At 43.8% G+C, this 25,391-nt stretch overlaps 2 protein-coding genes across 2 annotated transcripts; both read left to right on the forward strand.

Moving 5' to 3' along the window:
• The first annotated feature begins 9,351 nt into the window (after positions 1-9,351).
• LOC117886076 (olfactory receptor 6M1-like) lies at positions 9,352-10,305 on the forward strand. Its single transcript, XM_034787712.1, has one exon. The coding sequence runs from the start codon at positions 9,352-9,354 to the stop codon at positions 10,303-10,305; it is 954 nt and encodes a 317-aa protein (XP_034643603.1).
• A 13,503-nt stretch (positions 10,306-23,808) lies between these two features.
• LOC117886077 (olfactory receptor 6C74-like) lies at positions 23,809-24,762 on the forward strand. The gene has a single exon (XM_034787713.1). It carries the CDS (start codon positions 23,809-23,811, stop codon positions 24,760-24,762), a length of 954 nt encoding a protein of 317 aa, XP_034643604.1.
• The last annotated feature ends 629 nt before the right edge of the window (positions 24,763-25,391 follow it).

Genomic DNA, 25,391 nt, shown 5'->3' on the forward strand with positions numbered 1-25,391 from the left:
GGTCCTGTCGGTGTACGCCGACGACGTGCTCCTCGTGGTCCAGGACCCGGGCGACTTGGTGCGGGTGGAGGCTTGCCAGACCATCTATTCGGCGGCCTCCTCCACCTGGGTCAATTGGGTCAAGAGCTCTGGCCTGGTGGTAGGGGACGGGTGGCAGGCGAGCTCCCTCCCACCTGCACTTCAGGCCATCCGGTGGAGCGCAGGTCTGCTGCTCTATCTCGGTGTTTACCTTTCTGCCACGCATCCGTCTCCGCCGGAGAACTGGCTAGGTTTAGAGGGCAGAGTGTCGGAGCGGCTCCGGAAATGGACAGGACTGCTCTGGTGTCTCTTCCTTCAAGGGAGAGCACTGGTGCTCAATCAGCTAGTCCTGTCCATGCTCTGGTACCGGCTCAACACCCTGGTCCCGGCCCTGGGCTTCCTGACCACCCTCCGGATGTTGATTCTGGAGTTCTTTTGGTCAGGACTGCACTGGGTCTCTGCGGGGGTTCTCCATCTACCCCTGGAGGAGGGAGGGCAGGGCCTGAAGTGTTTGCACACTCAGGTCCACGTCTTCCGCCTCCAGGCCCTGCAGAGGCTCCTTTATGGTGCAGGTAGTCCGGCATGGAGCATATTGGCGCACGCCTCCCTGCGCCGCTTCCGAGGGCTCCAATATGACCGGCAGCTCCTTTGTCTCCATCCGAGAGGTCTTCCGCGAGGCATCTTCGAGCTGCCGGTCTTCTACCAGGACCTCCTCCAGACCTGGAAACTGTTTTCAGTGACCAGGTCCGCGGCGGCCACCGTGGGGGCAGATCTCCTCGCGGAGCCCCTGCTACACAACCCCCAGCTTCGTGTGCAGGTGGCGGAGTCCCCCATGGTGCGCCAGAGGTTGGTCCTGGCAGAAGTCACCAAAGTCGGAGACCTCCTGGACTATGACCGGGGAGACTGGCTGGATCCCCTGACGCTCGCTTAGCGCATGGGGCTCTCCAGACCTCGTACTCCCCAGTGCATACTTCAGGAGGTGAAGGCCACTTTGCCGCCCGCTGCTCGGGACTATCTCGACCGGGTCCTGCGAGAGGGCACGCCCCGCCCACCCTCCACTCCGAGCCCTCCAGACTTTTTCATCGGGCCCCTGCCCCGTGGACCCAACCAGCCCCCTCCCCGTCCATTCGCCATGAGCCGGCTGCACCATCCGCACCAAGGAAACATCTATACACGCTCATGCTCCATGTTCTTCATGTCCTCACCCTCGCGCCCCGCCCCGATACGAAGTGGCGGGACCTTCAGCCACCTCTTGAGGGTGAGGAGCCCCGGTGGACCAGCCTTTATTCTGCTCTGATCCCGAAGCCCACCGGGGACATCAGTTGGCGGCTCCTTCACGGAGCCGTGAGCACGGGTGTGTACTTGGCGCGGTTTACCCCTATCCCAGACACCTGCCCCTTTTATGGCATGAGGGAGACCCTGGCGCATGTTTACCTGGAGTGCACCAGGCTGCAGCCCCTATTCCGGCTCCTCACGGATATTTTGTTAAGATTTTGGTTGCACTTTTCTCCTCACCTTTTTATTTATGCACTCCCTATCCGTCGCCCCACAAAGTCACGGGACCTCCTGGTCAACCTCCTTCTGGCCCTAGCAAAACTGGCCATCTATAAAACCAGAGTAAGGAGGTTGGCCGATGGAGTTTCCTGTGGCAGGTCCTCCGTTCTTTCACGTATTTCAGGTCCTCCGTTCTTTCACGTATCTGGGCAGAGTTCCTCTGGGCGGCGTCCACTGGCTCCCTTGATGCCTTCGAGGAGCAGTGGGCGCTGTCTGGGGTTCTCTGCTCAGTGTCCCCGTCTGGTTCACTTCGTTTGACCCTTTGACCTCACTCCTGTCCCTGTTCTTTTATTAGTTGTCCCCCGTAATTTTTTGGTCTCCAGGTCCTGTGGACCCCCCCTTAGGCTGGGGGGGATCCTTTAGCAGTGGGCGGGCTTTGCCCGCCCACTTCCTGGATCCCAATAGGTCTGGTCACTCAGGGAACAGAAAACTACTCACCCAGTGACCAGTATATTTGCCCTCTACCAGACTCCTGTACCCCACTGGTCTGGGTCTGTCACATCATGTATAGCAGTTGGGTGCCTAAAACTTTTAGGCTTCCTTGAAAATGGGTCATCTTCATATATCTGAGTAACTATGAGAAAAGTTCATCATTAATATGTCTACACTGCATGTATGTGGCAAGATTCTTTTCTTAGTTACGCTGTTGCCATCTGGAAAACAGTTGAATACAGTGAAATTACTCTGGATTAACAGCTGCATAATGGAGAGGAGAATTTAACCCACTGAGATTCATAGATAGAATATCAGGGTTGGAAGGTGCATCAGGAGGTCATCTAGTCCAACCCCCCGCTCAAAGCAGGACCAATCCCCAGACAGATTTTTGCCCCAGATCCCTAAATGGCCCCCTCAAGGATTGAACTCACAACTCTGTGTTTAGGAGGCCAATGCTCAAACCACTGAGCTCTCCCTCCCAGAGGCAAAATAATTTAATACATATTATTGGTTCTGATTCTCCTCTCATTTGCCTTATCTTGGACCCATTGATTTCAATGTTGTTACTGCAGACTTACATCACTGGTCAGATGCTCTCTTGTTGTTATGTCTTTGGGAATAATCCAGAGCCTGCTGAATTCAGTGGAAAGACTATCATAGATGACAATGGGCTTTGGATCAGGCCCTTGAGTTAAGAAATGAACTGTTCAACATATGTTCTAGCAAAGAGTTCTAGTGGCACATTTAAGTCAATATTACAGAATAGTGTCAGAAAGTAAACCGTGCTATTGATAAATATTTAGCCTCAGATTTCCAGAAGAAAATGAGAGAGATATGTACCCAATCTTATTGAAATTCAATATGAGTTGAGCATGCAGTCAGATAGATAGATAGATAAATAGGTAGATTTGAAAATATGTAGTGTTTTTGTTAGACATACTGGTGACAGGAATCAATGGATCCCTCTTTATCTATCTATCTATCTGTCTATCTATCTAGGTAAAAATCTAGGTTTCATGATATATTTTGCTAGTTAAATTCTTCCCAATCCGGATTAAAAAAAAATCACTAAAAGAACCAGCTATGTTTTTTAAACACCCCTCCCCCCCCCCCCAGATTCCAACCACCTCTAATTTGCTCGTATGCCATATGGAATAAATTGGATTGTTGTGTTCTGTCACTTAAAACGGCAGAAAATTTGAGTACCTCACCTCCTGGAGGTCTTGATCCAAAGGCAAATGTCCCATTGATGTCAAAATCACCAGATCAGGGCTTTAAAGGGTAAATCTCAAGTCACTGAAGAGTGAGAGCTGGTGGCATTTGATAAGACTTCTTGTTTCTTTAGCTCAACCCATTTTCACTTACCTCTTCAATGAATAGTGTGTTCTGACTACCTTCAAAGGAACTGTCTGTTGACTTAGTAAGAGAATTGAAATGTTTTGTGGAGTCCCCCTGGACATGGTCCCTGGAACATCTTATTATTGAGACTACTGGAACAAATCATTAATGCACTGTTATTTTGGGAACACAAAACGACACAGAGATTTAGGCCTTGATTTCAGTGAGGCTATTAAACATGTGCCTAATTTTAAGTGAGGCCATACTTGAAGATTACTGAACAAATCCTATGGTTAAAGTCAGACACATGCGTAAGTACATTGCTGAATTGGGCCCTTAATAAACTTTTGCTCATCTCGTGGGAAGTTCTCTGGCCTGTGTTGTACAGGAGATCAGACTAGATGATCACAACAGTCCCTTCTGGCCTGGGAATCTATTCATCTATTCTTCCTCATCTACCTTGGTTGAATGTGCGGGAACTTTAATCCCTAATATTTTTTCCACACTATGAAATAAAATTTTAGAGCATGATTCTCATTTGCACTAAGGTCCCTTAATGCTAACACTTAGTTCTTACATAACATTTTTCATTGGTAGATCTCAATAAGCTTTACTGCTACTTTAAGACTGACATGGTATTGGAAGGGGGCCTCAAAGTGGGAGCGTGTTAACTACAGTTACATTTACAAGCACTTTAAGGTTCCTTAAACCTGCCGGAGTATTGGAAAAGGTGGCTCAGTGTAAATTAGTATCAGGCCCTAAGTGCCTAAGGATAAGAGTTTTATGAGTATGTCTACACTGCAAGTAAAAACCTGCAGCTGGCCCATGCCAGCTGACTCAGGCTAACAGGACTCGGGCTGTGGGGCTGTTTAATTGCAGTGTATACTTCTGAAATCAAGTTGGAGCCCAGACTCTAAGACCCTGCAAGGTGGGAGCACTCCAGAACTCGGGTTGCAGCCCAAGACAGAATATCTATACCACCATGAAACAGCCCCATAGCTGGAGCCCCACGAGCCCAAGTCAGCTGGCATGGGTCAGCCACGGGTGTTTCATTGCAGTGTAGACATAAAGTATGTGTGTTTTAACCTCTGTACTGTGTCTCAGGGAACTCTTAACTGCATTTTCATATTGCACATGTGCAGTGTTGTGGGCCTTATTCTTTTCCATCTTGTGTGGTCATTTATACCAGTGCAAAGTGGGACTAACAACAGCACAGTCAGACTCTTAAGTTGGGCTGAATGCAGGTATTTAATGATTATCCAGACTGTACTTTTCTTTCATTTTGATCATCCTTTAGGTTAACAGATGTGTCCCTTTAAGGTGAAATCTTTGGTTTTGTCAATGGGGCAGTAATATAATCTAATTGTTAGGGCTCTGAATTGGTAGCTTGGATATCTAGTTCTAGTCCAATGCTAACATTGCCTTTCTGTGTAACCTAGTGCAAGTTACTTCAGATCCTTTGGAAGACTACTCAAACGAGTCTTCAATGATAGGCATCTGCAAACAGGAACCAAGATCTTGGTTTACAAGGAAGTTGTCATCCCCACCCTTCTCTATGGGTGTGAGACCTGGGTAATCTACAGATGACATCTCAAGTGGCTGGAGTAGTTCCAGCAGTGCTGTCTCAGGAGGATTCTCAGGATCAGCTGGGGAGACTGATGCATTAACATCAGCGTTCCTGTGCAGCCAACATCACCAGTATAGAAGCACAGATCATGAAACACCAACTCCACTGGGCTGGACACTGTGTATGTATGCCTGACACTTGCCTCCCGAAGCAAGTACTCTGCTCTCAGTTAAGTCAGGGAAGAAGCAAATACTTTTCTCTCAGTTAAGTCAGGGAAGGGCTCATGGAGGGCAGTGAAAGCGCTTCAAAGTCATACTGAAAGTACACCTTAAAAATGGAGGCATCAACCCAACAAACTGTGAGGACTTGGCGTGGAACAGAACACAGTGGTGCCACACCATATACCAAACCACAACTCACTTTGAGGAGAACAGATGTGCTCATGAGACAGAGAAGCAACAAAGGAGGAAAGAAGGGGCACAACACTCCAGCCAATAACTATGTCTCCTCCAAGATCACACCTGTCACTTCTGTTGTAAAATCTGTAGGACACAAATTGGGCTCCTCAGCCACTTAAAAACTCACCAATGATCCCCTTGGCAGACATCATCCTCACATTGAGGGATAGCCGAAGACTGTCATGCAAGTATGGGTGGGCCTATGGCACTGGTCCCCTCTTATGGTGTGCTTGTGTAACACTGACAGATCCTGGTTGTCGATGGGCAGGATAGAACCTGGGACCTCTTAAATTTAGTGCATGAGCCTCTACTGCATGAGCTAAAAACCACAAGGCTCTTACCCAAGGCTGTAGCAGAGTTAGCAATCTGTATGTGATCCAGCTGCCACTAGACAGGGACAGAGCACTACACCCAGCAGGCATGGGTTACACTAGGGGCTCCAGATTCCATGAAAAATGGGTGAATGCTGGTACAATACCTGCACTTCACCATAGATAGCAAGGACAAAACATACCCCTCTTTTGGATGTTATTTAGATTTAAACCTAGGTCTTGTGGTGACTGGTGTCTTGAAAACACCTAGATAAACACAGAGAACCTGAACCTCGGCTGGTGTGGTTGGAGTCAGTATATTGGGAAGGGATCCAGTTTGGGGGATCAGGGTTTACCAATGCCACCTGGTCATATTTATTGTTTAGGCAGAGGAAGGGCAGTTGGGTTTGGCTGGGTCCTGTATTTTGGCTGAGCAAAGACTGAATACATATTGAGCAATGGATCCTTGTATCTCTGGAGAAAGCAAAGTACTTCCAGGTCTAATAACATAGAACACAAAAGCAAAGGCATTGCAGTTACAGCAACTCCACCAAAGACATGAGAGATCCCACACCCATCCCTCCTACTTTCCATTAATCTCATATACTCTGCTGCCACTTAGTGGCTTTGTATTGTCTTTGAAAGGAGAAGCAGGATGAGTTGGGGGCAAGGAAAGATACCAAATTGCTGTCATCCCATAGAGACTCAATCTGTCCTCTATGGCAGCTACCATTTCCTGCAAGATGCATTAGAAACCTGGGGCCAGATCCTCAGCTGGTGGTAATCAGTTTAGATTAATTGAGTTCAATGGCTGTGCCGGTTTACACCAGTTGAAGATCTGCTGTCTGGTCTCCATTACATCACCAGGGCAACTGATGAGACATTTATGGCCATGTTCCATTAGATAGATAGATTCCATGTAATATGGAGATATACCTATCTTATAGAGCTGGAAGAGACCTTGAAAGGTCATCAAATCCAGTCCCCTGCCTTCACAGCAGGACCAAGTACCATCCCTAACAGATTTTTGCCCAAGGTCCCTAAATGACCCCCTCAAGGCTTGAACTCCCAACCCTGGGCTTAACAGCTAATATTAAAACCACTGAGCTATCTAATAAGACATGAAAGAAAAGAGAACTGGGAACTATGGGGAAAATAGTCTTTAAAGTGTTGTTTGTTTAAATGACAGCAGTGGATGTGTCCTATGAAAAGAGTACTATAACTCATGTGAAAGGTGTGGTATAATGAGATAAGATAGCCACCCACGGAAAAGGATACGAAAGGATCAGCTAATGGGCACTAGGGGTAGAAGATGATGAGGTGTGGAGAAGGGGCAGTTATATTACGTAACAACCGTGGGCCAGATTTTGAAATCAATGGGAGTTAGTCACCTGGGGACACATTTTAAAGGTACTTAGAGACCTTGTGGAGCTTTCAAAAGTATCTAGACACCTAACTCCCATTGATTTCAATGGGCATTGGCTCCTGTGTGCTTTTGGAAATCGCAATAGGCTCTTAAAACCCTTTACAAATCTGTCCCTGACTACCTATCTGTTCAACTATGTGGAAAGATAGAGTGTGGAATTTTCAAAGCTATTTGGGACAGGGGGAGGTCAATTTCCTATTATTTCTATTCCATTTGTCAGGGTAGGAAGTTAGTAAAAATCCCATCAGGGAGCAGAATTAAAATAGTCCAATTGACTTTGAGCTCAACAAGGCAAACACATTAATAGATCCCTTTGAAATTATAATCCACAAAACTATAAAAGGCATTATTCAGTGGGTGACTGGGAAGTGAGAGGAGATTGGGAGACACTGAGAAATAGCCTGTGCCTTTCTGGTCTCAAACCAAAGATAAATAAATGGTATTAATGAGCTTCTCTCATTACTGTTGGGACAATGTCCTAAAAGACCCAATGGATATGAGAGTGCACAGCCACTCAAAAGATATGTATCTAGATAGATAGATAGATAGATGCTAACAGAAGGTTTCATGTCAGAAGGAATATCATACAAACTTTTACATCAGGTAACATTTTCATTCTTTTTGTTAGTGTAAGTTGATTGTTTTTCACCTGTTTTCAATCTGCACTCAAAAAGTCAAGCAAGAGAAAATTAGGAATGGATTTATTGTATATCCAATGACAATGATTCAACGACACATGGTTCACCGTCACACAAAGGTGATTTGTCAAGACAAGAGTTTGTGTTACTTTTAACAACAATTAACCTAGATGAACATGCACAGTTGTAAATGTCTAGACACTCTCAAACATTTGGGCTAGGACAACATTGATGCCTTGTAACAAACATTTGTGGGGTAGCTAGACTGATTGGTGATCACTTTACTTGAGTTAAAAGATCCTACTCTCATTAATGTTGACTTCTGATTTATACCAGTGCAATAATCAACCCCATTGACTTTCATTTACACCCGGGGAAGTTGATAATCAGGCCCATTGCATTTAATAGTCAGTCATACTTTACACTGATATAAGGGAGATAAGAAACAGGCACTAACGTCTTCAAGGCTAAGAGGAGGGCAGGTTGAAAATTTCCCACCAAAACTGTTTTTTGATGGAAAGTTGGATTTTCTATTAAACTTTTTTCTCTCCCACAAAAAATGACCAATTTCAACTTCTTTGTCCAAAAAACAAACCTGTGAAAGTGGAAAAGCTTTTGATTTTTCAGCCATTTGTGGTCCAAAACTGAAGAAATCTGATTTGGAAGTGCTACCATGGTGCTTCATGGGAGTTATATTGCTGTGTCTTGTGTGCCCATTCTGCTTCATGTATGGCATTCCTCAGCCAAGGCATCAGTAGCACTGCCAGGAATGCAACAGAAATTTATGCCTTTCACTGCTCAGAAAGGATAACCCAGCGCTTAATCATTGGATATATGTGTTCAATTCCTGGCTCTCCCAATATCAAAAATAGTTCTCAGCAATTCCCCGTCTGCCTTTCTGTAATTGATTTACATCTGTACAAAACATTACAACCCATCCTCCTATCTGGGGTAAAGGTGACATATCCTGGTTTTGCCAGCTGAGAAGCTAACCTGATTGTTCTGATCTGATAGTGTTTTACAAAGGTGTAAATGATGACACAAGGTGTAAGACTGCTGATCTCTCTGGACCGCAGTTCCTGATTTATGAAATTAAGGTGACAATATTTCCTTACTTCATGTTGGTGTTGTGAAGATAAAGGAATTAGTGTTTGTGAAGCACTCATTACACTGTTGTTTCATGTAAGTACCTAGGTAGACAGAACCACTAGATCATATTCGCATCACAAGCAGTAAAGCATTTCTGAGCTTTCCAATGTGTTCATACGATTATGGAAAAGTTGGAATGAAAAAGGTTTAAGAGCAGGTGAGATAGTAGAAAAATTGTGGGGGCATCTTTTATGGATGGAGATTAAAAGTCCAGTTGGACAGCTGCTTCACAGGTGATTGGGGGTAGTATGTTGGGAAGAGAACTGAGTTGGGGCGGGGGATTACCTGATTACTAACTAGTGACGGTTGCTTTTAGTATAATTGGTAGAAATCTGTAATCTTGGAGCTAAAGGGCCAGGATTCTAATCCTACTCTCTGCAGTGTGTGTGTTATTGTGTCTGTTTTCCATAGTACATTATTTTTTTACAACACAACATTGTTTTTCTCTAGACAACAAATGGCTGGGCTAGAGAAGGTGAACCAAACCACTGTCACAGAATTTCTGCTGGTTGGATTTGAGACCCGTCCCGAGCTGCAGATAACCCTCTTTGTGATGTTCTTCATTATCTACCTGTCAACCGTTGCTGGGAACATTCTCCTCATTCTCACAGTTTGGACTGACCATCATCTCCACACTCCCATGTACTTCTTCCTCAGCAATTTGTCCTTCCTGGAAACCGGCTATGTTTCCAATGTCATCCCCAGACTGTTGGTGAGTTTTCTGACGCAGGACAAGACCATCTCTCTGCCAGGTTGTTGCCTCCAATTGTATGTTTTTAGCTTCTTGGGCACTACTGAATGTTTCCTCCTGACTGGGATGTCCTACGACCGGTACTTGGCAATATGCAGACCATTACATTATGTAACTCTGATGAACCCCAGGACTTGCCTTCTGTTGGCAGTTGCTTCTTGGACTTGTGGATTTGTCGCTCCTTCCTTCACAGTAATTACGACGTCTAAGCTGGCATTTTGCAGCCAGGGTGAAATTAACCACTTCTTTTGTGATTTAACAGCAGTGTTGAGACTTTCCTGTGAAGACACCAGCATCATTAAGGTAACATCCCTGATCTTAGCTTCCATCATTACCTTGGCCCCATTTGTCCTGACCATCACATCCTACGTCTATGTCATCCTAACCATCCTGGGAATCCCATCCACTGCTGGGAGGAAAAAGGCCTTTTCCACCTGTTCCTCTCACCTCATTGTTGTGTCAACTTTCTACGGGGCTCTGATCATCATGTATGTGGTGCCCTCAGGAAACCAGTCTCTGGATTTCAACAAGGTGTTCTCCCTGCTCTACACAGTGGTGACTCCCATGTTCAACCCCATTGTCTACAGTCTGAGGAACAAAGAGGTGAAAGATGCCTTGGGAAGGGTCATCCGTAAAATGTTGCTTTCTCCCAAGATGTAGCAAAGTTCCATGCCCATATTTTCAAGTGAAATCACGAGGGAAGAAATTCAGCAGAGAAATTCTAATGTCAAACACTCCAACAGTGTCCTAGGTTCTTGAATGCAAATGATTCTGCTTCATAAATGGTTTTATAACTCAAAGGTTATAAAAGTGTGCGTGTGTGAATGTGGGTGGGTATGAAAGAAAAAGAGAGATGATGAGATATTTCGTTCATTATTTTTTTCTTCTATGATATAGCTATCCGAAATTCACATCTAGGGTAACTTGGATGTTTCTACAGATGGAGGTTTATGATTTCAGAGACACAAAGGAATTACAACCTGGTTAACTGAGAATGCCTAGTACACACAGCCCCAGTAAAACTCCCTCCAGGAGAAATTTTCCAGGCTGCTGTGTTGGGTCCAAATCCACTGGACCTGTGTGCTTTACATTTCCTGAAATCTGAGCAGGCTGCAGAACTGTCTCTTCCAGGGGACCTCAAGCACATGTCCTGGGCATAGGTGGTCCGGCTGTTACCGCTTTACAGAAATGGGAATCCATATCCCAACTGCCCTAGACCCCCACTAGGAGCAAAAATAACCCCTTCAGCCTCCCTAGTAGCCTAAGTACATCCTCTTCCAGAACTCCCCATGGTATAGGCATCCTGGGTTTATGGTTTAACTCTGGTGGAAAGTGCCTTGATGGTCATATCTAATTATATAAGTTAGGACAGACAACAATGATACTTATTCTGCCTTGGCTGCCTTTTGGCCGAGCCTTTGTTTGGCATAGGTGTTGGTTTTCTGACTTGTTTTTATGTAAACTTACTTAAATGACATTTATAAGCCACTGTGTAGGACAAGGGTGATATGTACAGAGAAGAGACTATAGAGAAGATGCCAGAACAAACTGCCAAAACCTGCCTGAGGAAAAATAGGAAAATCCCTATATGGAGTAAAGGGTAAAATGGCCTGGTCAAGTACATTTGACTGGAGTGCGAATAGTGGCAATAAACCAATTAGAAAAGAGAAATAACAACACAAAAATAGCGAGGACAGCAAACATTATGCAAGCTGAAACATATGCATGCACATTGTATGAGTTGGACAAGACACACAATACTTCATGTTGATTGGAAAAGAGTAATGAATATGTAAATTAGAAGATGTGACTTCTGGAAAGTTACATGGCAGGTGGTGGTAGAACCTCTTATGGGTCTGAGTGATTCCCCATGACGTCATGGATGGGTATATCTGTATTAGAATGTAAGGGGGTTGGGAGCATGTGTTAGGAGAATGTCATTACGACCCACCTACACCCCAGGAGAAGGTGACCGATGCCTATCTTTTTCTGTACATCTGTTATTTCTCACTCTAATAGGAACTGTCATCACAAGGTGTGCTTTTGGTTCAAATAAAAATTTGAATGAAGAAACCTGAGCATCTCGGACCAAGAGTGTATCATTCTCACACAACAGCTCTTATGAAGCATGTGACAGTGACACAAACAGACACACAGGCAGGCTCTGCCTAGGGTTCTTGAACTCTTTATGTATCACAGAAAATATGTAGATCCAGGCAGAAATAATAAACACACCAACATGCATTTCCTTGCCTCAATTTCCTCATTATTCTGGAGCATTCTCTGGGCTTATGACAGAATCCTCTGGGGTGTCCAGGATCCACCGCACGTCCACATGTCTGCATCTCTGAATCATGGAGTCTTTCTTTCTCTCTCTAAGTCAGCTAGCTTCCTTCTCCCTCAGTGGTCCCAGAGTTAAACAAGAACCCCCTGCTAGGGAAGCAAGCCTACCCTCTCTCCTGCCCAATGTTTTCTGTGTGTCTCCTACTGACTCACTGAAACTCCGTGGTTTCTAAAGGCTCGCACCTCTGCCTGGGTTTCTTTGTTCTGCTACAGGACATTTTCCACACTAGAGAACCCTGCAGAGAAACTTGGACCATGTCTATACGTACAGGACTGCATCAGTACAGCTGCCCCACTGCAGGGCACATGTGGTGAAGATGCTCTGTGCCGACGGGAGAGAGCTTTTCGGTCGGCATAAAACCCCACCTCTGCGAGCGGCATAAGCTGTGTCGGCAGGAGAAGCTCTCCCTCTGACATAGTGCTGTGCACACGAGCACTTATGTTGGTGTAACTTATGTCGCTCGGGGGATGGGTGGAATATTCACACCCCTAAGCAACATAAGTTTTGCCAACATAGGATGTAGTCTAGACAGCTTTGGCTGAACTGGTTTCCCAGTTCCTTCTGAATAGGTGAACATTACGATTTAATGACTCACCCTTGTACCCTGTCCAAAAGGGATGTGCTACAGTCCTGTCAACCATCTGCTTTCGCTGAGGCATTCCATGATTCAACAATTTCATAACATCCACCAGAAATCATAAGCTGTGCATAGACAGATTCCCTGAATTGTGCGATTTTCAGAATCATAGAATCATAGAATCATAGAATATCAGGGTTGGAAGGGACCTCAAGAGGTCATCTAGTCCAACACCCTGCTCAAAGCTGGACCAATTCCCAACTAAATCATCCCAGCCAGGGCTTTGTCAAGCCGGGCCTTAAAAACCTCCAAGGAAGGAGACTCCACCACCTCCCTAGGTAATGCATTCCAGTGTTTCACCACCCTCCTAGTGAAATAGTTTTTCCTAATATCCAACCTGGACCTCCCCCACTGCAACTTGAGACCATTGCTCCTTGTTCTGTCATCTGCCACCACTGAGAACAGCCGAGCTCCATCCTCTTTGGAACCCCCCCTTCAGGTAGTTGAAGGCTGCTATCAAATCCCCCCTCATTCTTCTCTTCTGGAGACTAAACAATCCCAGTTCCCTCAGCCTCTCCTCATAAGTCATGTGCTCCAGACCCCTAATAATTTTTGTTGCCCTCCGTTGGACTCTTTCCAATTTTTCCACATCCTTCTTGTAGTGTGGGGCCCAAAACTGGACACAGTATTCCAGATGAGGCCTCACCAATGTCGAATAAAGGGGAACGATCACGTTCCTCGATCTGCTGGCAATGCCCCTACTTATACAGCCCAAAATGCCATTAGCCTTCTTGGCAACAAGAGCACACTGTTGACTCATATCCAGCTTCTCGTCCACTGTGACCCCTAGGTCCTTTTCTGCAGAACTGCTACCTAGCCATTCGGTCCCTAGTCTGTAGCAGTGCATGGGATTCTTCCGTCCTAAGTGCAGGACTCTGCACTTGTCCTTGTTGAATCTCATCAGGTTTTTTTTGGCCCAATCCTCCAATTTGTCTAGGTCCCTCTGTATCCGATCCCTACCCTCTAGTGTATCTACCACTCCTCTCAGTTTAGTGTCATCTGCAAACTTGCTGAGAGTGCAGTCCACACCATCCTCCAGATCATTAATAAAGATATTAAACAAAACCGGCCCCAGGACCGACCCTTGGGGCACTCCGCTTGAAACCGGCTGCCAACTAGACATGGAGCCATTGATCACTACCCGTTGAGCCCGACGATCTAGCCAGCTTTCTATCCACCTTACAGTCCATTCATCCAGCTCATACTTCTTTAACTTGGCGGCAAGAATACTGTGGGAGACCGTATCAAAAGCTTTGCTAAAGTCAAGGAATAACACATCCACTGCTTTCCCCTCATCCACAGAGCCAGTTATCTCATCATAGAAGGCAATTAAGTTAGTTAGGCACGACTTCCCCTTCGTGAATCCATGCTGACTCTTCCTGATCACTTTTCTCTCCTCTAAATGTTTCATAATTGATTCCTTGAGGACCTGCTCCATGATTTTTCCAGGGACTGAGGTGAGGCTGACTGGCCTGTAGTTCCCCGGATCCTCCTTCTTCCCTTTTTTAAAGATGGGCACTACATTAGCCTTTTTCCAGTCATCCGGGACATCCCCCGATCGCCATGAGTTTTCAAAAATAATGGCTAATGGCTCTGCAATCTCACCCGCCAACTCCTTTAGCACCCTCGGATGCAGCGCATGCGGCCCCATGGACTTGTGCAAGTCCAGTTTTTCTAAATAGTCCCAAACCACTTCTTTCTCCACAGAGGGCTGGCCACCTTCTCCCCATACTGTATTGCCCAGTGCAGCAATCTGGGAGCTGACCTTGTTCGTGAAGACAGAGGCAAAAAAATCATTGAGTACATTAACTTTTTCCACATCCTCGGTCACTAGGTTGCCTCCCTCATTCAGTAAGGGGCCCACACTTTCCTTGATTTTCTTTTTGTTGCTAACATACCTGAAGAAACCTTTCTTGTTACTCTTAACATCTCTTGCTAACTGCAACTCCAAGTGTGATTTGGCCTTCCTGATTTTACTCTTGCATGCCTGAGCAATATTTTTATACTCCTCCCTGGTCATTTGTCCAATCTTCCACTTCTTGTAAGCTTCTTTTTTGTGTTTAAGATCAGCAAGGATTTCACTGTTTAGCCAAGCTGGTCGCCTGTCATATTTACTATTCTTTCTACACATCGGGATGGTTTGTTCCTGCAACCGCAATAAGGATTCTTTAAAATACAGCCAGCTCTCCTGGACCCCTTTGCCCTTCATGTTCTTCTCCCAGGGGATCCTGCCCATCTGTTCCCTGAGGGAGTCAAAGTCTGCTTTTCTGAAGTCCAGGATCCGTATTCTGCTGCTCTCCTTTCTTCCTTGTGTCAGGATCCTGAACTCGACCATCTCATGGTCACTGCCTCCCAGGTTCCCATCCACTTTTGCTTCCCCTACTAATTCTTCCCTATTTGTGAGCAGCAGGTCAAGAAATCAAAATGCGTAAAACCTGTTATGACAAAAGTGGGGCACTCAGTGGTGAACCTTGATCTCTACCCCAAAATATGGTTTATGTACTAGATTTCACAGATGGTTGGTTCCTCCAGCACTTGCACCAGGAAATTGTCCCCTACACGTTCCAAAAACTTCCTGGATTGTCTGTGCACCACTGTATTGCTCTCCCAGCAGATATCAGGGTGATTAAAGTTTCCCATGAGAACCAGGGCCTGCGATCTAGCAACTTCTGCTAGTTGCCAGAAGAAAGCCTCGTCCACCTCATCCCCCTGGTCTGGAGGTCTATAGCAGACTCCAACCACAACATCACCCTTGTTGCTCACACTTCTCAACTTTATCCAGAGACTCTCAGGTTTTTCTGCAGTTTCATATTTTGAAGATTTAAGAGGGACTTAAGTACATGGGCTTTGTGTGATTCTGGTCATCTTTACAAGGGTAAATTTACCCCAGCCCCAAGCATTCACTAAATTATTAGAGCACAATCACCTCATAGACTTTAGACTTTAAGATCAGAAGGGACCATTATGATCATTTATTCTGACCTCCTATTTTCATTGAAAGAAGCAGCTTTAGCAATGTCTACATAAACAGTTGGAGTGCTGTATCCAGTTCTGTGTGCCAGATTGGACAAATTGGAGCAAGTCTAGAGGAGAGATCAAAGGTTTAGAAAACCTGATCTGTGAGGAAAGGATAAAACAAGTGGGCATGTTTAATATTGAGGAAATAAGACTGAGGGGAGACCTGATAACAGTCTACACATATGTTAAAGGTTGTTATAAAGAGGAAGGTGATCAATTGTTCTCGATGTCCACTGTAGGGAGGACAAGAATGGGCTTAATCTGCAGCCAGGGAGATTTAGGTTAGGTATTAGGAAAAACTTTTTAAGTCTCAGGGTAGCTGAGCTCTGGAACAAGCTCCCAAGGGAGGTTGTGGAATCCCCATCATTGGAGGATTTTAAGAACAGATTGGGCAAACACCTGTCAGGGATGGTCTATGTTTACTCAGTTCGGCCTCAGCACATGGGCTGGACTTGATGACTTCTCAAGGTACCTTCCAGCCCAACATTTCTCTGATTCTATGATCTGGTATTTCAGACAAATATGAAACAATAAACCATGGTTTACATAGAAAATAAATCAAAATGCGTAAAACCTGTTATGACAAAAGTGGGGCACTCAGTGGTGAACCTTGATCTCTACCCCAAAATATGGTTTATGTACTAGATTTCACAGATGTCATATTGAAATGTAAGGGGGAGGACACAGTTACAGCACATCTCCCCCCACCAGTTGCAAGAGCGATGATTGTGAGCCATTACGGCTGAATGAGTCTAATCATCAAACAACTGAGCAACCATCTGGGAGCAGCATCTTAGCATGATTGGCTGGCTGACTGTGAGAAACAGGTCTGAGAGAGAAGAAAGAAGATTTCACACCTCAGGCCTGTAGCACAGATTGCTGAACAATATTGTAATTGATGGCCAGAGAGACGTAGTGAGGGTGGTTTCTTTTTAAAAAACAGAGCTTTTCTGAAAGACAGACTAGGGGAGTCATGCTCTGGAAGACAAAATAGGACCAAAAGCTCCTTGACTTACTAAGAGAAGGTAAATTGGTTCTGTTCTATTCCTGTAACTTAAGTGGAAAGACCATTAGACTTAGCTTTAGTGAAATGTAAGATTAGAGGAGTCAAAACATGCATGTGGTCTGGTTGTTGTTTTGAAATGATTTCATCTAAAGCTTTGTTCTGTTTGCTAATAACTGAACTTGTTTTCAGAAGACTGTTTATCACCATATCAGTGGTCATAGGCCCCCAAAGGGAGGAAACACGTGTCCAGTTGAACTTATTCAGTAAGAAGAGGTTGGCATTAGATGAGGGGTTGTACCCGGGTTCTGGTCCAAGAGTAGAAGGATCATAAGATTCCATGGGCAAGAGACCAAACACGTGAGCCAGTGCACTCGGAGAGACCACACGGTGGTTGGAGGTGCAATTAGCACCATAACCATAACATCTCATAATTGTGCCTTTTTGAGCTGCCCACATCTTGGTTTTCCTGCTATGAAAGACCACATGTTTGTAATCAAAGCAACTGTTTCATTGCTCCTTAGGTTGGTGCTCATGACAGAAGCTGGTTGAATGCTGCAAATACCAACCAGAAAACCAAACAAAAAATAGGTTGATACAACAGTTAACCAAACTATGGGCTATGATCCATTGGTGGTTCATGGGACACTTGCTGTTGACATGCCTCAGGTTCCTCTGTAGTGCCACCATCTGGCAGAAAAAAAAACAATGGGTGGGTGAGGTCCTAGGTAGATCTGGGGAAAAAAGTAGTGGTGATACTCTTCTGAACTCCACCCATGAAATGAGCACTGCACATGTGAGTCACCAAGTAGATTGTGGTCACCGGGTAGGATGTACCTAGTGAAATTTGGCTGCTGCTTTATTTGGGTCTGTGAGGCTCCAAGGGCTTGGCTCTTTCTTGAGTCGGGGGAAGAGAAAGTGGATGATACTTCCCTAAATGCCCTTGGGGGCAGCAGAGGATAAGGGATGGGAGTCAGATAGTTTGGAGTCTAGTCCTCAAACTTAAATATTCCATCCTGTCTGCCTAGAATATAGAAAAGCCATGCTGATATCTTACAGGGTTGGGTTTTTTTTTTTTTTTGAGATCATGTCACTAGCTGCACACAACTAAAGGCTGACTTCAGATACCTCTAGAGAATTTGGCCATAAACTCTGAAAATAACCCAATCTCTAGATGACTCTGCTTCAAAGTTTCAAAGAAAGATAAAAGTGGCTTGGTCAGAAGAGATTTCATTTACGACATGAGATTAAATAGCCAGATTGTCTCCTCTGGGGTCACAGTGACATGAGTAAAATTGCCTATGGTCGCAGCTACATAAACATGTTAATAGATCCTTTTGGTAGCACATGCCACAATATTTGTAAAATCCATGAAACAGGAAAGAGTGGGAAGTGGGAGGAGACAGAGAGAGAGAGAGAGGAAGAATTCCCTGGGTCTTAGTGATCTGAAATTAAACAATAAAAAGCCAAGGGACCTCAAAGCCAAAGATTCTTTCCTGAATGAATTTTGTCAGTGGACCATTCTGAGGATTTACCTCATTCTGTCTGATATAATTGTGTTTGTCTTAGACATGGCTGGGTGCATGCTGGATGGATGGAGGCTGTGTTTTATATGAGAGAGAGAGAGAGATGTTGCCAATGGAATATGTCTGATTACTGTTCAAGACAGAATGGATGAAGTGTCAACTTTTACAACAGGTAATTTTTTTCTCTCTTTTTGTGTTTTGTTTAATCAAAAATTAATATTCTTTTTTTTCTTTGCAAACATTTCTTTAGATGGCAAATAGCTTTTTGAGGAAACAGAAATTTCACCAAAATAAATTGTTTTAATAAAAAAAGTGGTTTAGTTGAAAAAAAGAAAATAAAAAAAGTGTTAAGTTTGTTTAGTTGTTTGTTTTTGACAACCAATCTCCCCATCCCCCCAAATTGGGGGTGTGTGTTTTCTCAATGAAAACTCCAAACATTTCAATATTTTAGTTTTTTTTTTCATTTTCATCAAAATTGTTCATAGGGTAGAAAATATCTTCCCAGCTAGCTCCACTTAACAGTCCCTTTTGTTTCCATCTATCTTTTCAACAAATATTCTTTTCATTCTTTCAATCCTTTTTTTTTCCTGTCCAGATCTGAACTCCCTCTATTTCTGCTCTATCCCATTATGAGATGGGGAGATCAGTACCAGAACACAATATTCCAGAAGAAGACATCTTATTAATTGATGGAATGGCACAGGAGTATTTTCAGTGTTATTCTCCATCACAATTCTTATTAATCATGGCTGAGTTTCTTTTCAACTGAGCTTAATTTTCTGGCTCCCACTGAAAGTTATAGCTTGCCCCTTTGAAAATAACAGACAATAGGACACTTGAATAGTAACTTTCCATTTCTGGATAAAATAACTTATAGAATCATAGCTTCATAGAGTCCAAGGCCAGAAGGGACCATTGTGATCATCTACTCTGACATCCTGTATAACACAGGCCAGAGAACTTCCCCAAATTTCCACAGGCCCTACAACTTCCCCAACCTCCTTTCATGTCCCAGTTGCTTGTCTATGAAAAAGAGAGAAAAAACACTGCCCTTTCTGCTGTGTTACATGTGCGGAGAATGAACTAATCAGTGTTTGTCAGTGACATGGTGACAGGTCAGCTGCCCCATTTCCCTTTTTCTGTTCTTCCCTGTCTTGGGGTGGAATCTTCTTGCCGGTCTTCCACTCTCGGTGATGGGGATGTGGCCACACTGTCCTGTGTACCAACAACATATCAACCTGCAGCTCCATCTGGGTTTCAGAGAGACAAAGTGGGTGAGGTAATATCTTTTATTGGACCAACTTCTGTTGGTGAGAGAGACAAGCTTTCAAGCCACACAGAGCTCTTCTGAAAGTCTGGGAAAGGTATTTCAAGGGTCACCGCAAAATGCAAGGTAGAACAGATTGTTTAGTATAAGTAGTTAGCACAGATTTTAAGGGACCATTCAAGTTAGAGTGGCCCATTAATACCTCTGCAGTCACAGGACAAAAAGAAGGGTTAGTACACTACACATCTTTGTAATAAGCCATAAATCCAAGGTCTCTGTTCAGTCCAGGATTTTTAGGGTTTAGCAAAGTTATGAATTTAAGCTCCCAGGCTTATCTTTTGAAAGTGTTGTGCAGGATGAGGATGAAAAGTCAGATATAGAGTGATAGCTTTGTGAAAAGTGTTCATTCACAGGTGACATGGTGTTTTTGTCTTCTATCATTTTCCTGTGTGAGTTTATTTGAGTGTGTAGTGACTGTCGATTTCACCCAGATAGCTGTTATTGGGTCACTTAGTGCATGGAATGAGGTACACCACATGTTGGGATAGGCATGTGTAGGACCCATGGATCTTGAAAGGTGTGTTCTGGGGAGTGTTGATCATTGTAGCAGTGGAGATATGTCTGCAGATTTTGCATCTGTTATGGCAGGGTCTGTTGCTCTTTTGTGTTGGTGTGTTATAGAATCATAGAATCATAGACTTTAAGATCAGACGGGACCATTATGATTGTCTAATCTGACCTCCTGCACAACACAGGCCACAGAATCTCACCCATCCACTCCTGTAACAAACCCATAACCTATGTCTGAGTTATTGAAGTCCTCAAATCATGGTTTAAAAACCTCAAGGTGCATAGAATCCTCCGGCAAGCAACCCATGTCCCATGCTGCAGAGGAAGGCGAAAAATCCCCAGGGCCTTTGCCAATCTGCCCTGGAGGAAAATTACTTCCCGACCCCAAATATGGCAATCAGCTAAACGCTGAGCATGTGGACAAGACTCACCAGCCAGCACCCAGGAAAGAATTCTCTGTAGTAACTCAGATATCACCTCATCTAACATCCCATCACAGGCCATTGGGCATATTTACCGCTAATAGTCAAAGATCAATTAATTGCCAAAATTAGGCTATCCCATCATACCATCCCCTCCATAAACTTATCAAGCTTAGTCTTGAAGCCAGATATGTCTTTTTCCCCCACTGCTCCCCTTGGGAGGCTGTTCCAGAACTTCACTCCTCTGATGGTTAGAAACCGTCATCTAATTTCAAGTCTAAACTTGCTGATATCCAGTTTATATCCATTTGTTCTTGTGTCCACATTGGTACTGAGCTTAAATAATTCCTTTCCCTCCCTGATATTTATCCCTCTGATATATTTATAAAGAGCAATCATATCTCCCCTCAGCCTTCTTTTGGTTAGGCTAAACAAGCCAAACTCTTTGAGTCTCCTTTCATAAGACAGTTTTCCATTCCTTGGATCATCCTAGTAGCCCTTCTCTGTACCTGTTCCAGTTTGAATTCATCCTTCTTAAACATGGGAGACCAGAACTGCACACAATATTCCAGATGAGGTCTCACCAGTGCCTTGTATAACCGTACTAACACCTCCTTATCTCTACTGGAAATACCTCACCTGATGCATCCCAAGACCGCATTAGCTTTTTTTTACTACTTTTTCCTTCAGTTTTTTTCCCAAGACCTTGCATACTACAGATGTCAAACTAACAGGCCTGTAGTTACCAGGATCACTTTTCTTTCCTTTCTTAAAAATAGGAACTATGTTAGCAATTCTCCAGTCATATGGTACAACCCCTGAGTTTACAGATTCATTAAAAATTCTTGCTAATGGGCTTGCAATTTCATGTGCCAGTTCCTTTAATATTCTTGGATGAAGATTATCTGGGCACCCGATTTAGTCCATTAAGCTGTTCGAGTTTGGCTTCTACCTCGGATATGGTAATATCTACCTCCATATCCTCATTCCCATTTGTCATCCTACCATTATCCCTAAGCTCCTCAGTAGCCTAATTAAAAACTGAGGCAAAGTATTTGTTTAGATATTGGGCCATGCCTAGATTATCCTTAACCTCCACTCCATCCCACTTCTTCTTTCTTTGTTTTCTTCTTATTTATATGGCTATAGAACCTTTTACTATTGGTTTTAATTCCCTTTGCAAGGTCCAACTCTACATGGCTTTTGGCCTTTCTCACTTTATCCCTACATGTTCTGACCTCAATAAGGTAGTTTTCCTTGCTGATCCCTCCCATCTTCCACTCCTTGTAGGCTTTCTGCTTTTTCTTAATCACCTTTCTGAGATGCTTGCTCATCCTGCTTGGTCTACAACTCCTGCCTATGAATTTCCCCCCCTTTCTTGGGATGCAGGCTTCTGATAGTTTCTGCAACTTTGACTTGAAGTAATTCCAGGCCTCCACTGCCTTTAGATCCACAAGATCTTCAGTCCAAACCACTTCCCTAACTAATTTCCTTAATTTTTTAAAGTTAGCCCTTTTGAAATAAAAAACCCTGGTCACAGATCTAGTTTTGTTTATTCTTCCATTTAGTTTGAACTGAATTAGCTCATGATCACTCGAACCAAGGTTATCCCCTACAACCATTTCTTCTATAAGGTCCTCACTACTCACCAAAACCAAATCTAAAATGGCATCCCCCCTTGTTCGCTCAGCAACTACTTGGTGAAGGAATCCATCAGCTATCACATTCAGGAAAATCTGAGCCCTATTATTATTACTAGCACTTGTCCTCCTGTCTATATCTGGGAAGTCCTGGTCTGTGGGGAGCTTGCTTCTGATGATGAGCTTGGAGGGGTTGGGGGGAGTTGCATGAAGGCCAGAAGTGGGAGTTCAGGAAAGATTTATTTCAGGATCGGGTCCCCATTGAATATAGGTCGTAGTTGTTTGATGATACCCTGTATGGATCCAGTGCGGAGTGGTCCATGACAACTATTGGTGTGCGGTCAAAGGGGGGTTTATTTCTGTATTGAAGCAGGTTGTCACGGAGTATTTGGGTGGCCCGTTCCATGATGCAATCTACTTCTCTGGTGGAGTATCTGCCCACCACACTTTCAAAAGATGAGCCTGGAAGCTTAAATTCATAACTCTGCTAGACACTAAAAATCCTGGACTGAACAGAGACACTGGATTTATGGCTTGGCTTATTACAACAATATGCAATGCACTAACCCCCTGTTTTTGCCAAATGACTGCAAAAGGGTTAATGGCCTACTTTACCTTGAATGGCCTTTTTGATATGTGCTAACTACTTATGCTAAACAATCTGTTCCATCTTGCATTTAGCTGTGACACTTGGAGTACCTTTACCAGATCTGAATCCAGCACAAAACTCCTAGTCAAATCTGAACATTTGAAAGAGACATCCAATCTCATTTTAAAGACTAAAATCCACCACATCCCTGGGTAAATTGTTCCAATGATATTTACTGTCATTTTTTTTTAAATGTGCTCCCTTACTTCAAATCTGAATTTGTCTAGCATCAGGTTCTAACCATTTAATTCTTTATCTGCTAGATCAAACAGATTTCTACAGTCGGAACTCCTCTCCCTGTTTAGGAACATACAGACTGTGATCAAGTTGCTTCTTAACATTCTCTTGTGTAAGCTAAATAAATTGAGCTTCTTGAGTGCCTCACTGTAAGGCAGATTTTTCAAACCCATGATCATTCTCGCAGCTCTTTTTTTAACACTTCCCAATTTTTCAAGATCCTTTTTGAAGTGTAGACAGCAGAACTGGAAATAGTATTGCAGTCACGGACACAGTAATGCTGTATATGTATGTAATGCCACCTCTCTATTCCTACTCAATATTCCCTTTTTATACATCCAGAGATTGATTAACTCTCTTAGCCACATCGTCACACTGGGATCTCAAATTCAGTTGGTTATCTACATAACACACAAGCCCTTTTCAGAGTAACTGCTTTTGATGGTACAGTCCTCAATCCTGTATATGCGACCTACTTTCTTCTAGATATATGACATTGTGCATTAATTAGAATTAATTAATTAATTAATCAGAATGTCATGCAGTGCTAAGTCAAATACCTCACAAAACTTTATGATATCAACACAGTTATCTTTATCAACTGAGCTTGTAAATTCACCAAAAAATAAAAAAGTATCAAGTTTGAAGTCTCCAAATCAAAATTTGAATCTCTCTCCAAGAAATGTGCTCTCATTCAACCATAAGATATGGGCGTGATGCAAGAATCATTTGGGGAAATTCTCTAACCTGTGTTATGCAGGAGGTCAGACTAGATGATCACATTGGTCTCTTCTTGCCTTAAATTCGATGAATTTTTATCAACCCTATTTTATTCTCCTTTAGATAACCAATGGCTGGACTAGAGAAAGGAAACCATACACTCATTACAGAGTTCCTGCTTGTAGGATTTGAGACTTTTCCCAAGCTGCAGATAACCCTCTTTGTGGTGTTCTTTGTCATCTACCTAGCAACCATTGCTGGGAACCTTCTCCTCATTCTGACCGTGTGGACTGATCACCACCTACACACCCCCATGTATTTCTTCCTCAGCAATTTATCCTTCCTGGAAACTGGCTATGTCTCCAATATCATCCCCAGGCTGCTGGTGAGTCTTGTGACAGGTGACAAGATGATTTCTCTCTCAGGCTGTTTCCTTCAGTTGTTTGTTTTTAGCTTTCTGGGTGCTACTGAGTGTTTCCTCCTGACTGGGATGTCCTATGACCGGTACTTGGCAATATGTGATCCACTGCATTATGCAAGTAATATGAGCCCCAGGTTTTCCTTTCTGCTGGCCTTTGCTTCTTGGGCATTAGGCTTTGTGGCTCCTTCCTTCACAGTAATTATGGCATCCCTGTTGCCCTTCTGCGGTCCTCATGAGATCAACCACTTTTTCTGCGATTTAACAGCTGTGTTGAAGCTTCCATGTACTGATACTAGCCTGATAGAGATAGCAGCTCTAATCTCTGCCTCTACTATATCAATGATCCCATTTGTCCTGACCATCACGTCCTACATCTATGTCATCCTGACCATCCTGAGAATCCCATCCACCACTGGCAGGAAAAAGGCCTTTTCCACCTGTTCCTCTCACCTCATTGTGGTTTCAATGTTCTATGGGGCTCTGATCATCATGTATGTGGCACCATCAGGAAACCAGTCTCTGGACTTCAACAAGGTGTTCTCCCTCCTCTACACGGTGGTGACTCCCATGTTCAACCCCATTGTCTACAGCCTGAGGAACCAGGAGGTAAAAGATGCCTTGAGGAGAGCTATCGGTAAAATGTGGCCTTCCACCAAAATGTAACTTTCACTAAGTTCCTCTTTTTGAATGAACTTATAAGGGAGGAAAAGTTAGGAGTGAAATTTATATGTAAGACAGTCCAACAATGTCTTTCTTTGCCTCAAATTCTCCCCCACCCCTTTTTCCACGGTTTCGGTTGCTGCCTTAAATCTTGATCCTAAAATGGTCAAGAGATGGCAGTTTTATTAATGATGCAGAAAGAAGGCCTAAGCAGTTTTTGTAACTGTCCTTAGCTGTGATTTTAAAAGGGGCCTAGTGGAGTTAGGCACCCAACTCTTGTTGAAAGTCCACGTGATAGTCCTGTCTCCAACAACACCAGCTACATCAGAGGAAAGAACCAATACCATGGTGATCATGGCTGGGATTCTTTTAAGATGTCACAAGTAATTAGACACTCAGATTCTTCTGACATTCAACAGGAATTTGGCACTTAATCCTTTTAGCTTCCCTTGAAAATCCCAGGCCAAGTTTTCGATGTAATGCACCATACTGAGTTGTGATCGGGGTAATCTCCCTTGAGCACTTATTTCTTTACTCTTAGGTCTCTTGAGCATCAAGTGCTGATGAGATAATGTGCATTTCTAAGAATCAGAGTCATACTTTCATGACAGGTCTCAGGCCTGCTGCTGTTG

Source organism: Trachemys scripta, chromosome 12 (assembly GCF_013100865.1).
Source record: "Trachemys scripta elegans isolate TJP31775 chromosome 12, CAS_Tse_1.0, whole genome shotgun sequence".
NCBI lineage: Eukaryota > Metazoa > Chordata > Testudines > Emydidae > Trachemys > Trachemys scripta.